The sequence below is a fragment of the Quercus lobata genome, chromosome 2 (genome assembly GCF_001633185.2).
Source record: "Quercus lobata isolate SW786 chromosome 2, ValleyOak3.0 Primary Assembly, whole genome shotgun sequence".
NCBI lineage: Eukaryota > Viridiplantae > Streptophyta > Magnoliopsida > Fagales > Fagaceae > Quercus > Quercus lobata.
Window position 1 is genome coordinate 102351054 of NC_044905.1, and position 15131 is coordinate 102366184.

General features: G+C 36.8%; 3 protein-coding genes and 1 pseudogene across 3 annotated transcripts; 3 read left to right on the top strand and 1 right to left on the bottom strand.

Annotated features, from left to right (window-relative positions):
• Window positions 1-422: 422 nt before the first annotated feature.
• LOC115974085 lies at window positions 423-968 on the bottom strand. Its single transcript, XM_031094301.1, has one exon. It carries the CDS (start codon window positions 966-968, stop codon window positions 423-425), a length of 546 nt encoding a protein of 181 aa, XP_030950161.1.
• A 4302-nt stretch (window positions 969-5270) lies between these two features.
• On the top strand, window positions 5271-8296 carry LOC115974086. Its single transcript, XM_031094304.1, has 2 exons — window positions 5271-5840; window positions 8252-8296. The coding sequence occupies exons 1-2, from the start codon at window positions 5271-5273 to the stop codon at window positions 8294-8296; spliced, it is 615 nt and encodes a 204-aa protein (XP_030950164.1).
• A 1251-nt stretch (window positions 8297-9547) lies between these two features.
• LOC115977606 (pentatricopeptide repeat-containing protein At3g62890-like) lies at window positions 9548-12353 on the top strand. The gene has a single exon (XM_031099551.1). The coding sequence runs from the start codon at window positions 9628-9630 to the stop codon at window positions 11536-11538; it is 1911 nt and encodes a 636-aa protein (XP_030955411.1). The 5' UTR covers window positions 9548-9627; the 3' UTR covers window positions 11539-12353.
• Window positions 11606-12353, top strand: LOC115977607 (annotated as a pseudogene).
• Window positions 12354-15131: the final 2778 nt, after the last annotated feature.

Here is a 15131-nt window from a genome sequence, read left to right on the forward strand (position 1 = left end):
AGGTGGAAGAGCAATAGAGAAGAGTGAAACGCGCAATGGATGAGAAAGAGAGAGTAGAGAGAAAAGTTTACCTATTTTTGGGATTAAAAATAGATATGAAATGTCATAAATAAAATAATAAATGAGATCCTAATCAGAATATTAATATTAATGAAGAGATTAAATTCTATAAGGATGGGTTGTAAAACTCATGTTTTACACCATCTAATAAGTAATTGCCACATCAACATTTTACTTAAAATTCAATACATCATTCCACATCTAATAATATCTCGATAGATTCTCAATTTGATTGGATTTATATATGAGTATTAGAATTGATTGAATGTGATTGTGTTTATTCTTTTTTTTTTTTTTTTTTTGAGAAAAAGGTAAGCGAAATTTTATTAAAAAACAAACTTCAAAAAATACAACCAACACACTCAGGAGCAATCAGACTGAAAGACATCAGCCACCTCCTCAGGTAGAGCTTCTACCCAAACCTCCGTGTCTGCAGTTAAAACTGCTTTTTTAGCTAGACTATGCGCTAAGCTATTCCCTTCCCGCCTAACATGCTTAAACCTACAACCTCTCAGCAACTGGCCCATCCTCTTAGTCTCATCAATGATATGCCCAAACAACAGATTACAAGGATCTGGACGCTGCAAAGCCTGAATAACATGGAGACAATCACCTTCAACTATAATATTAAACAAACTCAGCTCCCTTGCAAAAATCATTGCCCTCCGAGCTGCCAAAACTTCAGCCATATCCACCGATTGAACCTGGCCCAAATTCTGGCATAGAGCAGCAATGACTTGCCTAGCCTGATCTCTAAACACAACACCAATCGCAGCTGACCCCGATTCTTTGGAAAAAGCCGCATCAAAATTTTCTTTGTACCAATCTGCAGGTGGTGGAGACCAACGCACTCTAGGCCACGGAATAGACACACTCTGCTCCTGCCAATTCACCTCCTCATATTCCATCACCAACGCCTTGGCCCGATCACCCAGCTCATGCAGCGGCCAAACAGGTTGACGTTCCCGCAATCAATTTCGACGTTGCCATAAACACTAAGCCACCGTGGCAAAGAAAGCAATCCTGAAACTTGATCCACCACTGAAAAGCTCCCCTAATAGTTCAAGGAAAGTCCGACATTTCTTCTGAACCAGCAAACGAAACTCTGGGATTGACATCCAGACCGAGCGAGATTGATCGTACAGCCATAAACAGTGTAAGGTTGTTTCCGTGTGGTCATCACAGCCAGCACACACCGGACTGATTGGGAGGTGCCGAACCAGCAGGTTTTGTTTTGTTGGTAAAGAATCCTTTGCAGCGCGCCAAGTGAAATGCCGTATCTTATTCGGTGTCCGGATCTTCCAAATCTTCTTCCAAACCAAACCATTTTCGTCTGAAGTTGATGAGCTCGGCATAAGAGAAGCTTCAGCAGAAACCAACATCCGGTAAGCACTCCTGACACTATACGCACCATCATTGGTTAGAGGCCAAATCAAAGTATCTTCAGCCCCATCCTCCCAAACCTGAATCCTACGCACCATATCTGCCTCCCACGGAAGAAAGCAACTCGCTAGGCGACCCGGGTCCCAAATTCTAGTGTCAGGGAGGAATAAGTCACAGACCCGATGAACTGATGAACTAGCTCTTGGAAAAATGATCTTGCTATGGTTCAAATTAGGCAGCCACCTATGATGCCACACATCAATCAGTTGGCCATTGCCAACCCTCCATATTGCCCCTTTCTCAATAACCCCACGAGCTTGTAAAATACTCCACCAAGCATAAGAACATTTAGGATGAACTGAGGCCTCAAGAATATTCCCATTTGGAAAATATTTAGCACTAAACACTTTAAAAAAAAGGGAGTCTCGATGATGAAAAAAGCGCCACACTTGTTTAGCCAACAGCGTATTATTAAACTTTTGGAAATCCCGAAACCCCATACCTCCAATTGATTTTGAAGAGCATAAAGAACTCCACTTAACCCACTGAATTTTCTTTGCATCACCACTTCCCCACCAAAACTTGCGAATCATGGCTTCAATATCTTTACAGAGACCCATCGGAAGCTTGAACACATTCATTGAGTAAACTGGAATAGATTGAACCACTGCCTTAATCATAACCTCCCTCCCTGCTTGAGACAACAACTTTTCCTTCCATCCTTGCATACGGCCCCATATCCTTTCTTTGATTTGAGTGAAACATGTCGTCCTGTTCCTTCCAACAAAAGAAGGTAAGCCCAAATATTTCTCATAATGTCTAATAGCAGGGACATTAAGGGCCACTTTTAGAGCTTCCTGAATTGCCTCATCTGTGTTTCTACTAAAGCAAAGAGTGGTTTTCTCCTTATTGATCACTTGCCCTGAAGCTACCTCATAGTAGGCCAATAGCTCTTGAACTTTATTGCATTCTTCTAAAGTAAACCTGCAAAAAATTAAGCAATCATCTGCAAAGAATAGATGAGTTAGTTTAGGCCCATTTCTACAGAGTGAGAAACCTTGTATGTCTCCTTTTGATGCAGCATTCCTTAAAAGTGCATTCAAACCCTCAGCACAAAAGAGGAACAAATAAGGAGAAAGAGGATCACCCTGTCTTAGACCTCTAGAAGGAACAATCAAATCCTTAGGCTCACCGTTCACAAGAATAGAGTATGATACAGTGGTTATGCATTCCATAATCAAAGCCACCCAAGCAGGCGGAAATCCCATCTTGAGAAGAATTTTTTCAAGAAACACCCATTCTACCCGATCATAAGCCTTGCTCATATCTAACTTCATAGCCATAAAACCTTTCTTCCCTGTGCAGCTATTCTTCATATGATGCAAAGATTCAAAAGCAATTAAAATATTATCTGTAATCAATCTATCAGCAATGAAGGCACTCTGGGTCTCAGAAATAATGGAATTTAGCAAAGGCTTGAGGCGATTGGCAATCACCTTACTGATGATCTTATAAATCACATTGCACAAACTTATGGGTCTAAAATCCGAAACTCTTTCAGGATTGTGAACTTTAGGAATCAGAGTGATAAAGGTATGGTTTATAGACCTGAGGATGGACCTCGAATTTAGACAAGATAAAACAGCCTGAGTAACATCCATACCTATATCAGTCCAATAAGTTTGATAAAACAAAGGCGGCATACCATCTGGACCAGGAGCTTTGAGCGGAGCCATTTCCTTGATTGCCACTCCCACCTCCTCACTAGTAAAAGGTCTCATAAGATCTTCGCTCATAGTCTCAGTTACCACAGCTTCAACCCCATCCAAAACCCTGTCAAAATCACGTGGATTTGAAGAAGTGAAGAGATAAGTATAAAAATCAGTAAGGAGAGCCGAAAAAACTTCCTCCTCCTCCTGCCAATCCCCATTCCCATCACGCAAACCCTTAATGAAATTCTTCCTCTTCCTTTGTGTAGCAGTCCCATGAAAGAACTTTGTATTTTGATCACCATGTTGCAACCACTGAACCCTGGACCGTTGATGCCACATCTTCTCCTCTTTATCATATGAAATATTCAATTCTTTCTTAAGCCGCACCACATCCTCATGCTCCCCAATTCTGGTCGAAACTGCTTCAGCTTTCCACAGCTGGTCCTTAGCTTTCGTTATCTGCTGTTTTACATTACCAAAGTGGACCCTATTCCAAGACTTCAAACGTTTCTTACATCTCTTAATTTTTGTGGCAGCAACGAACATGGGAGTACCATTTGGAGCACAATTCCAAGCCCTTTTTACCACTTCTTTGCACTCAGGATCTGAAATCCACATTGCTTCAAACCGGAAGGGCTTCCTACGCCACTTTTGGAACTCATTTGCAGCATCCAAGGATAGAAGAATTGGCCTATGATCTGATGTAAAACAATTCAGATGCTTCACCCTACCTGTAGGGAACCGAGTCAACCACTCATAATTTGCAACCCCCCTGTCCAATCTTTCCCATATCCACTCTCCTCTTCGCCTACCATGCCAAGTGAAATCCGGTCCTGAAAACCCCAAATCAGCAAACCCACAATGGTCCAATGCATCACGAAAATTTTGCATCAAGTAGTGAGCCCGAGGTACCCCACCTTTCTTCTCTTGCACTTCAAGCAACTCATTAAAATCTCCCAAGCAACACCATGGAAGCTTAGGTTTAGAACTAAGCATACGTAACATATTCCAACCCTCCATCCTACACCCTGTATCAGGCTCTCCATAAAACCCAGTCAATCTCCATGCATTTTCTGAGCCACCATGCACAATCGAATCTATGTGATAGTTCGAAAAACTATCCACCCATACATCAATCCCTGCTTTCCACAAAAGAGCTAAACCACCACCCCTATCATCCGTAGGTACCGTAAAACAACCATCAAAGAAAATCTGATCTCTAACCCATTTCATACGCTCCTTAGATGACCATGTTTCAGATAAAAACACAATCATGGGATCTTGTGCTTGCACAATATCGGCAAGCTCTTGAACTGCACGCCGGTTCCCAAGCCCCCTGCAGTTCCAAGCTAAGATTTTCATGGCTGTTGGCGGGGCTGAGCATCAGCCTCCACCGTTTGATTTTTGTGAACAATTGCTTGTTTCTTTCTACTAACTCTCACAAGATCCCTTTCCTCGCTCGAATCTTCCCTAGTGCGTTTCAGAGAACAAAACTCCAATGTATGTGTGGAAGAAGCACTACCCCATACAGGTTGTAGAGGCACATCCTTCACCACCCTTGCTATCTCACCCATTCGGTCTCCCACATCACTAACCCCACTGACCCTAACAACCTCCCCATTATTCTCCCCACCATCAAAACGTTCTAACTCCGCATCTATATCATCCAACTGAGCTTGAAAATCCTGACTAATGGGACCACTTTGCTGTCCTAGTTCCATATTTATATTCGGACTACTCACCTTAGGATTTCTGTCAACTTCCACATCCACTGGTGCCGTAACCTGAGCATGCATACCATCACAATCAGCTACCCGCCCCACAACAACAATACTGTGGAGCTGGTCACTACCATCCTTCTTGTGAAGAATATTCAACTCATCCGCATCTCCATCATTACCCCATTCCGGACTTGGAGCAGCCTCAATATCCTCATTTTCCTCCTCTTCATAACCTGCAACACGAATCACTGGCGCTCTCTAAGTTTCTCTAACCTAAGGCGGCGCTTAAACCCTAGGTTAGTAGAATAAGTGCCTACTCCTCGAGTGAGGCTGTGGTTCTTTTTCTCTGGTTTTGTGACTATTTCGGTACAGGGATTCTCTCTGGAAATCAGGTATGGACAATCTTTCTGCTTTGTGGGAGACTTTCTCATTGACGGAGTCTGAAGGAAGCAAGTATAACGTTGACGATGGGGGTTTGGAAGGGAAGTTCTTGTTGGCGGCGAGGTTTTTTACGGTGAGGGCACTGAATATAGAGGCAATCGCAAGAACGTTCAAACCACTGTGGCACACTAAGAGGGGATTTGAAGTTTGTGATATGGGCGACAACCGAATGTTATTTATCTTCTCTGAGAAGTCTGATGTGGACAGAGTCCTCGCTGGTGAACCATGGTCTTTTGACAGGTTTTTGGTCGCGCTGAAGAGAATTGGGAGACAAACGGAGATGAAAGGTTTGGTTTTTGACAGTGCACACTTCTGGTTACAAGTTCATGATCTTCCTATCAGTAGTTTGAAGTTGAGGGTGGCACAGGACATTGCATCAGTTGCAGGGGAAGTCTTAAATACAGGGGCAGAGGATGAGGATTATGAAGGAAGCCATTTTTTGCGGGTAAGGGTGAAGATTGATATTACAAAGCTGCTATGCAGAGGTAGAAAGATAGGATTAAGTTCCGGTGAGGAAGGCTGGGTAAGCTTCAAATACGAGCGCTTGCCTAACGTTTGTTATTGGTGCGGGCGTCTTACCCACCATGATAGGGACTGCTCGGTAGGATTGAAAAGGAAGGGTGTGTTGAGGGAGGTTGACAAACAATTTGGCCCTTGGCTGCGAGCAAACACCCCAAACTTGGCCATGATTGTGTTTATTCTTAAATATGTGATAAGATGATATGGTATGTTGGGATTGGAGGGGTAAAACATGGGTTTTACACCAAGTCCTTATAGAATTTAATTTCATTAACAAATGCATTTTTTAACTGTTGGATTTACTTAAATCCAATAGTTTAGAAAATGTGTAACTCTTTTTTAGAGTTACACCAGGTGTAACTCTCTCTCTCTCTCTCTCTCTGTATATATATATATATATATATATATATATATATTAGTTGTAGACCTGCTCGACATGCGGAAAATTTGATGGTTTCTATTTTTGTTGAGTGAAAAATAAAAATAGCAAATGAGATTTATAAGTGTTAATCTCAAATCCTTCTTAAAATGATGTGATTATTATCTAACAAAGTATAGTTGATGCAATATATTAGATTTTCTAAATGATTCTATCCATATTTTTGTTATTTGAAAGTGTTTTAAATTTTGTAAATAGTTTTTTTTTTTTCTCTCTCAAGAAAACATAATGCATTTTACATTCAATAATTATATAAAGCGAGATATTTTGAAAATAATGTAATGTATGGTTAGAATTTGTTTTTAGTATTCTTTACAAATAGACTGAAATGTTATGCTAATGTGGCTCAATAGGAGCATATCAAATTTTAGATAAATATAAATGTATGGGTACTTTGTTAGAATTGAACTTCCTTTTAATTCAACTTATGTTTTCTTAATCAAATTGGATGTAACAATTTATTGAAATCAAAAAATGAGGGAGGAATCATTCTCAATTTGTAGTTTCTTGGAAGGAACAAAGTTGACAGATTGGGGCACCATGGGTTCTTAGGTAAAATGGACAACTCATTGTCCATTTAGAAAATCTCTTTGGCGTTCTCCCAAGCCACATCCTTTGGCAGTTTGGTTAATCCTAAACTACCCTTCACGAGGATGTGCATGGGTCGGGTTGGATTGGGTTGAAGAGTTTTTTCAACCCAATCCACTGTGGTAGGTTAAAAAAAATCCAACACAACCCAACTCAACCCAACACAACCTATCACAAGGATCCAAACCAACCCACGTTGATCGGGTTAGGTCGGGTTAGACGCATGGGTTGGAAAGTTTTTTTTAATTACTATTATTATTATTATTATTATTATTATTATTATTATTATTATTATTATTATTATTATTATTAATAAATTGAGCATTAGAACAACACCACCACAAATAATAGCAAATTTATAACCAAATAATCATAAACATAGTACCAAATAAACACAAACTATATGAGGAGAACTTATGGTTTGGGTTTTATTTAGGAAAAGGGGCAAAAAAGTAAATAACAAACTTATATAATAGATATATTTAATATATTTTTTAAATTTTAAATATATATTAAATTAGGTGGGTCAAGTCAGGTTAAGCAAATTTGTAAATCTTATAACCTAGACCCAACTCTACCCATTATAAAAAAATAATAATAATAATAAATAAAATAAAATAAATGTAACCAAACCCAACCTACTAACTTTTAAAAACTGACTCAACCCAGCAAGTTGAGTGGTATTAGGTCGGTTTTGGTGGGTTGATAGCTTTACTGCACACCCCTTAGGTTAAGTCATGGAACTACAAAGTTCTTGACCATGTTAGATTCAAACCTTCCTTATAGGTGATAATGATTGTTTCAAATCTTTTATGATTTTTTTTTTTTTTAACATTTTAAGTTATACCATTTAAGATGACAATCTGGGCATGTTTGGTAAACTGTAATAGGTATTGTAATCTAACAATTATTCCTATGGTTTAGTTATTCTTTAGTTTGGTTATGTTTTTATTATAAAGAATAATCATTCCTTATGAATAGTTATTCTTCAAAATGAGGAATAACTATTCATCTTTAAAAAGTTGTATTAGTTATTCCTTAGTAAGAGCAATCATTTCAAAATTTAATATATTTCCAAATAAACAAACTTTCCATATACATCTAACAATTATAAAAATAAAAAATCATAAAAAATAACACATATTTAAAAATAACAATTTTTAAGGAGATATAATTGTATGAGTAAGAAATTTCCTAAAATAAATGTTAAGTTTCATTCTAATGTTATAATTCACAACCAAACTAATGAATAGGTTTAGTTATTACATTACAACACATTTAATTCCTAATAATAAAGATTACAATTTCTATCATAATCCTCATTCAGTATACCAAACGTACCCTTAAGTTTTGGATATCCAAACCTACTTTTTTTCTTGTACTTCCAGTATGTTAGGAAAATCTTTAAAGCAGGAAGGTTCATGATCACATGATTTTGCCACAGTTTCATCTTGCCAGAAATGATATGGATATTATTTAATCTAATATGAAACACATAAAAGTTCAAGAAAATATGATATTTTTTCTCTTAGTTTTTTTTTTTAGATAGGAAATTTTATAGTTTTTATTTATAAGCATTTTATTCAACCTACCTCCTTCTTCTAGCTTCAATTTCTTGTAACCTATAATTTCATATATGGAATTATCTATTTTATTATTTAAAGAAAAATATGACGTGGCAAGATTACAATTGAAGGTGTATATATATATATATATATATATATTCGATTTGATTTAATATATTTTATAAATTATAGATAATAGACGTATGGGTATTGGACTTCAATTAATGGAGGTAGGATCCACCACTGGTGGGGGTGGTTTAGGGTGACTCTCTTTTTGGGTTTAGTTTTGAATTGGGGAAGAACCCTTTTTTAACGGTCTGGGTTTGGGTCTTTGTTGGGCAATGGGTTTTTTTTATGTGGCAATATTGATGTGAATTTTTTTAATATTAAAAAAAATAATGACATGACACCTAAAAAAAAGAAGTAATATCAATAGTGCTCATATTTTATACTTTAATGACTAATAACGCTCAATCGCTCATTTGAAAATTTTAAAACTAAAAAAACTCTCAATTAAAAGGACCAACAGCCTATTTTGGGCACAAAATAAAGCACACCAAGAGTAAAATAAAGTATTCCATAACTATTAGTATCATACAATACAGATACATATCGTATTATGTACAAAAAAATTTGTATTATAAGGACTTATTGTAAGTGTTTTTGAATTACATGTATCTTATCATGTACAAAAAATTTTGTATTGTAAGGACTTATTGTAAGTGTTTTTGAATTACATAATAGTAACGTATCGTAAAATCATTTGTACCTTACGATACACAAACAGTTTAAAATGAGTTTTTTTTCGTTAAAATCTGTGCTTTTATTTGAGTTCAACAAATTGTTAAACTTGTTTTAACACAAAATTATTCATTACTTAATTGAGCTTAATAAAATACCATGTTCAAGAGTTTCTTTTTCCCTCTTCTTTTTCTCCTGCAAAATTTGGACTACACTTTTGACCCTTCACTTTTTTATTTGCAAATTTCTTTTCAATGCGAGGAAGAAATACGAAGAAAAAAAAATTATTAAAATAAAAGAACAAAGAAAATATAGTAAATGTTGATGATACCGAAAGAAATATAATTGAAAGATTATGAATATGCCGAGCAATTCACATCTTAAACCCGCCACTTCTTACCCACCAAACTTTCAAAATCTCTGGTAAGATTAGAACAGAGCGATTTTGCTTTACATTTATGTTTGCAAAGAGACCCAAACCCCTCCTTTCGTTCCCAAAACAACAACTCTCAAATCCTCACTTCTTCTTCTTCTCAACACATACTACACTTCACTCACCTCTGTCTTCTCTCCCACCACGCCCTTCCATCAACCAAACCAAGCAAGTCCACGCTCAAATCATCGTTTCCGGCCTCGCCGCCAATGCCAGCTTCACGGGTCACCTCCTCGCCTCTCTTGCTCTGTCCCCATCAACCCCATTTGCCTATTCACTCTCCATTTTTCAAACGATTCAATACCCATCTCTTTTCGCCTCCAATAACATGATCCGGTGCCTCGCCAAGAGCGAGTCGCCTCGTGAATCGGTTGTACTTTACTCGTGTATTCTGGGAAGGAATCTGATACCCAATAACCATACTTATACGTTTTTGTTGCAAGCTTGTAGTAAAGCTTTGGCTATATGTGAAGGGGCTCAGGTTCATGCGCATGTGGTGAAACTTGGTTTTTGTGAGGATGTGTTTGTTAGGAATGCTTTGATTCATTTGTATTCTGCTTGTTGTAGGGTAGAATGTTCGAAACGGGTGTTCGAGGAGAATGACCATTGTCGAGATGTTGTTACTTGGAATTCAATGTTAGCGGGGTTTGTAAGAGATGGGCGCATTGGTGATGCGGAGAAAGTGTTTGATGAAATGCCTGAAAGAGATGTTATCTCGTGGAGTACAATGATTATGGGTTATGTGCAGAATGGACAGTTGGAAGAAGGGTTGGAGTGCTTTAAGGAGATGAGAGAGAAGGGGTTGAGGCCGAATGAGGCCATATTGGTCACGGTGCTATCGGCATCAGCCCAAATGGGTTTGCTTGAAAATGGTAGATTAGCTCATTCCATTGTAGATTCGTTGAATTTTCCGATGACTGTTTCCCTTGGTACAGCGCTAGTTGACATGTATGCAAAATGTGGGTGCATTGAACAATCTAAACTCTTGTTCCACAATATGCCCCGGAGAGATATTTCGTCATGGAATGCCATGATTTGTGGGTTGGCCTCGCATGGCCTTGGAAAGGAAGCACTTGCACTTTTTGAAAGGTTCATAGATGAAGGTTTTCATCCAGTGAGTGTGACTTTTATTGGGGTCTTGAATGCCTGTAGTAGAGCAGGTTTGGTCAATGAGGGCAGGCATTATTTCAAGCTAATGACAGAAAAGTATGATATTGAGCTGGAGATGGAGCATTATGGGTGCATGGTTGATCTATTGAGCCGTGCTGGTTTTGTTGATGAAGCTGTGGAATTGATTGAGAAGATGCAAGCTCCACCAGATCCAGTACTGTGGGCAACACTGCTTGGTGCTTGTAAGATTCATGGATCAGTAGAACTGGGTGAAAAGATTGGAAATAAGTTAATACAATTGGATCCAACCTATGATGGGCATTATGTACAATTAGCCAGTATATATGCCAAAGCAAGGAAATGGGAAGATGTGGTTCGAGTTCGGAGATTAATGGTGGAGCAAAACACTAACAAAGTTGCAGGTTGGAGTTTGATTGAAGCACAGGGCAGAGTTCATCAATTTGTTGCAGGGGATAGAGAGCATGAGCGTTCTTTGGAGATCTACAACATGCTTGAAACAATTGGAACTCGAATAGCAGAAGCTGGTTACTCTCCAAAGATCTCATCTGTATTGCATGATATTGGGGAAGAAGAAAAAGAGAATGTAGTTAAAGAGCATAGTGAGAGGCTAGCAATTGCTTATGGTATGTTAGTAACAAAGGTAGGGGATTGCATTCGAATAGTGAAGAATTTGAGGGTTTGTGAGGATTGTCATGAGGCGAGCAAGATGATTTCCAAGGTGTTTGACAGAGAAATTATAGTGAGGGATTATAGCAGATTTCATCATTTCAAGGAGGGAAAATGTTCTTGCCTTGATTATTGGTAATGCTTAATTTTAAACCATCAAGAGATCTTTTTGATCTTCCGATTCTTCTGGAAGCTTTCACTGATAAATTACCGATGCTGAGCTGGATAATCATCCAGCTCTATTAGCTGCTGCTGTTGTTGCTGCTGCAAGAAGCACTTTGTGTCCACCTTCCTTGCAAACTCTTCTGGAGGATGTGCCTGAGTTGGGGATTCTGATAAAAGTTCCAGAAGTAGGAAGCCGAAGCATGATGTAACTCTGGAGGTAAATGAACTCATTCATGATATTGCCACTTGCCTTGAAGAGATTACCGAGCAAGAAGTAGAGCACATTCATCAAAATGAGGTAATATTAACTTTAGGAAGTTCAAGAACAGTCTTGGAATTTCTTTGCATTGCAAAGGTGAAAAAGAAATCATCTCGGATGTTTGTTGCAGAGGGTGTTCCAATGTATCATTAGGGACATCTTCTTGCAAAAGAATTGGTCACAGGAGATCTACAAACCACACTAATTACTGAATCTGAAGTTTTTGCCATGATTTCCATGCAAACACGGTTATATTTGCAGCACTTGCTGTCATGGCCAGTGGCAGTATTACAGCATATTAGCACCTATTGGGTTCAAGCATTTAGAACTAGAAGCGAAGGTACATTGGACTCGGGGCAAGACAAGAAATTCGATTTAGATGGATTGTCCATTTGCATGGATGACCAACGACTACACCAATGAGTAGTACATGATTTCTAGAGAATTTCCCTACATATAAGTCATTAACTGACCTGCATTTGTGATTTTTTGGCATAAAGAGATGTGAAATTTTAGTGCTGATTTATTAATCTCTTTCATTAAAGGTATGCTCATCATTCATCGAGTGAGCAATGAAATCATATATATATATATATATAAATTTAAGTATCCAAGTTTTCTTTTCTTTTTTTTCGTTTTTTTGCTCCAACTCTCCCTCTCTTGTGCACAAATATACGGCGTGTCCCAACTAATTTTTTCTGCCATTGCTATTCACTGAATCACTGACTACTACTATACCTGGTGACAGCAAAATTGTTGTACATGCAACTTTTTAATATTAGTAATTCTGACAAGTACCTGGTGGATCTTGCAACTATACCATTACGTATATGCTTGTAACAAATACAACCATAAACCCAAAGTGCACTAGGAATCCACTGGCACTGGATAATAATAATAATATTCTTGAATGAGAAAAATGCCAATCATAGAGCTGATCATAGAGCTGCTGCACTTAACAAGTTCTTACTTGTAAAAGGAAAAGGCACACAAAGCCAGAGTTATAATTTGTCTCACCAATAGTTAACTACACATTGGCCATATTATGAAGAGATTAAAGCTTTAATTTGCCTTGCCCATGATTGTTTCATACGGTTTCTCTATCATTTTTCTTTCAATGATATTATTTTATAATTGCCAGTTTAATGATTCCATGTATTCTATAGTTGTGGGTTCCAATTAGTTCAACTGGCAAAATCTCTGATGATTAAATAAGAAATTTGAGGTTCAATCCTCGTCTACACCAAAAACAAATTGGTATCTTAATCTAATGATAAAAGACACAATTATCAAAAGTAGATGTCATAAATTGAAATTCTGTTTTTTTTTTTTTTTTTTTTTTAAATTATCCTACAGTTATAAGTGTCCCTTGGGCTTATTCATTATAATTAAACTAGTCGTAGACCCACGCGATGCTTGGAAATAAATAATTATTTTGTATCGTAATATTATGTATAATTTTTTCTCTAAAATTTTTTGAAGATAATTTAATTGTTCTCCCTAAAAATTAAATAATTTTTATTCGGTCCAATTAGGTCTACTTCAATCCAATTCAGTCCACTCAGTCAATTTCGGTCCCCCTTCAGTACATTTTAAACTAATTGAGCCTTAAATTGATTCTTTTGTAGGTTTTCTTTTCAAGTTTAGCTTAAAATTTCTTTTTCTTTTTTTCTTCATTTTTGGGTTGAAAAGTATGAAATTTTATTACATTTGAGCTAAACTCTTTAGTTTTGCGCTAAAAAATACAAAGAAAATAAACATTATAAATTAGAAATATGAGCCCAAAAAATGCAATAAAAATGATAAATATTCAAATGTCTTATTCGGTCCAAATTGGTTCTACTCGGTCCATTTTGTAATCTTCGATCCAATTTAATCCATTCTGTCCTATTTAGTCCATTCTTTCCACTAAAGTTTTATTCAGTTCAATTCGGCCCATTCAGTCTTATTTAGTCCACTTTGATCCATTCAGTCCACATTGGCCCTATTCAATCTACATCGGTCCTATTCTATCCACTTCGGTTCTATTTGGTCCATTTTGTCCACTTTGGTCCTATTCGGTCCATTATGTCTACTTTGGTTTTATTTGGTCCTATTCGGTCCTCCTTGGTCCTATTCAATCCATTATGTCCACTTTGATCCACTTCATTCCTATTCGGGCTATTCGGTCTGCTTTAGTCTTATTTGGTCCATTTTGTGCACTTTGGTTCTATTCGGTTCATTCTGTCCACTTCGGTCCTATTCAGTCCAAATTTCTCTTATTTGGTCTACTTAGGTCCAATCTATCCACTTCAGTCTACTCGGTCCAATATAGTCTTTTTCAGCTCATTCTGTCTACCTCGGTCTATTTGTTCTTATTCAGTCCTATTCGGTCTACCTTGTTTCTATTCAGTCCTATTCTCTCTATTTGGTCCAATTCGGTCCTTTCAATTGACTAATCATTTAAAAAAATCAAAGAAGATGGAACTAATAATTAAAAAAAAAAAAAAAAAAACTAGCAAAAAGAATTTAGTATCATAATAATACATAGGCATTAATTTCCATCAATAATACCACTTGGTAATTAATTATCATTAAATGCATAACAACTAAGAATTACAAATAATAATAATATTCCTTTGACAATAGAGTTACTAATGATTACCAAAAATAAAATTCCAAAAGGAGGGATAGCTCATTGAATCAATAAAAAAAATATGCAAAAACTATTTAGTCTAATTTGATCCTATTCGATCTAATTTGGTCCATTTTAGTCTAATTTGGTCCATCTAATAATATCAAATTTACATTTTTTTTAAAAACATTACACAGTACTCGACTTCAAGAAAAGGAAAAGGCTTTTATGAAAAATTTAAAAAAAGAAAAAAGAAAAAAAAGGAAAAGTTACCATACGAAATAAAAAATAAAAAAAGGTACGTACCTTTTCTAAATGTGAAATCTGCAACAATGTTAGTTGTTTCTTGCATGTTTTCTAACTATATAGGAAATATTTTAAGAAAAAAAAAACTATGTAGGAAATATAAACTTTATTCTTTCAATAACAGAGATTGTATACGTTACCAATTTGGTGCTGTTGCATTTAAGTAGTTCTACTTTTTTTTTTTTTTTTTTTTTTTTTTTCACAAGATAGAAACTCAACTTTAATTAGCCTGATCTAAATGTATAAGTGTGTGAAACTTTCTCTTGGAGATTTGAACCTCGATCCTTACACCCCACATCCACAAGCACTTATACTTATAGAGTGATCATTGTATCAAGAGTGTACGATAGTAAGTAGTTCTACTTCTACCTAAGGTTGATGTAGAGCT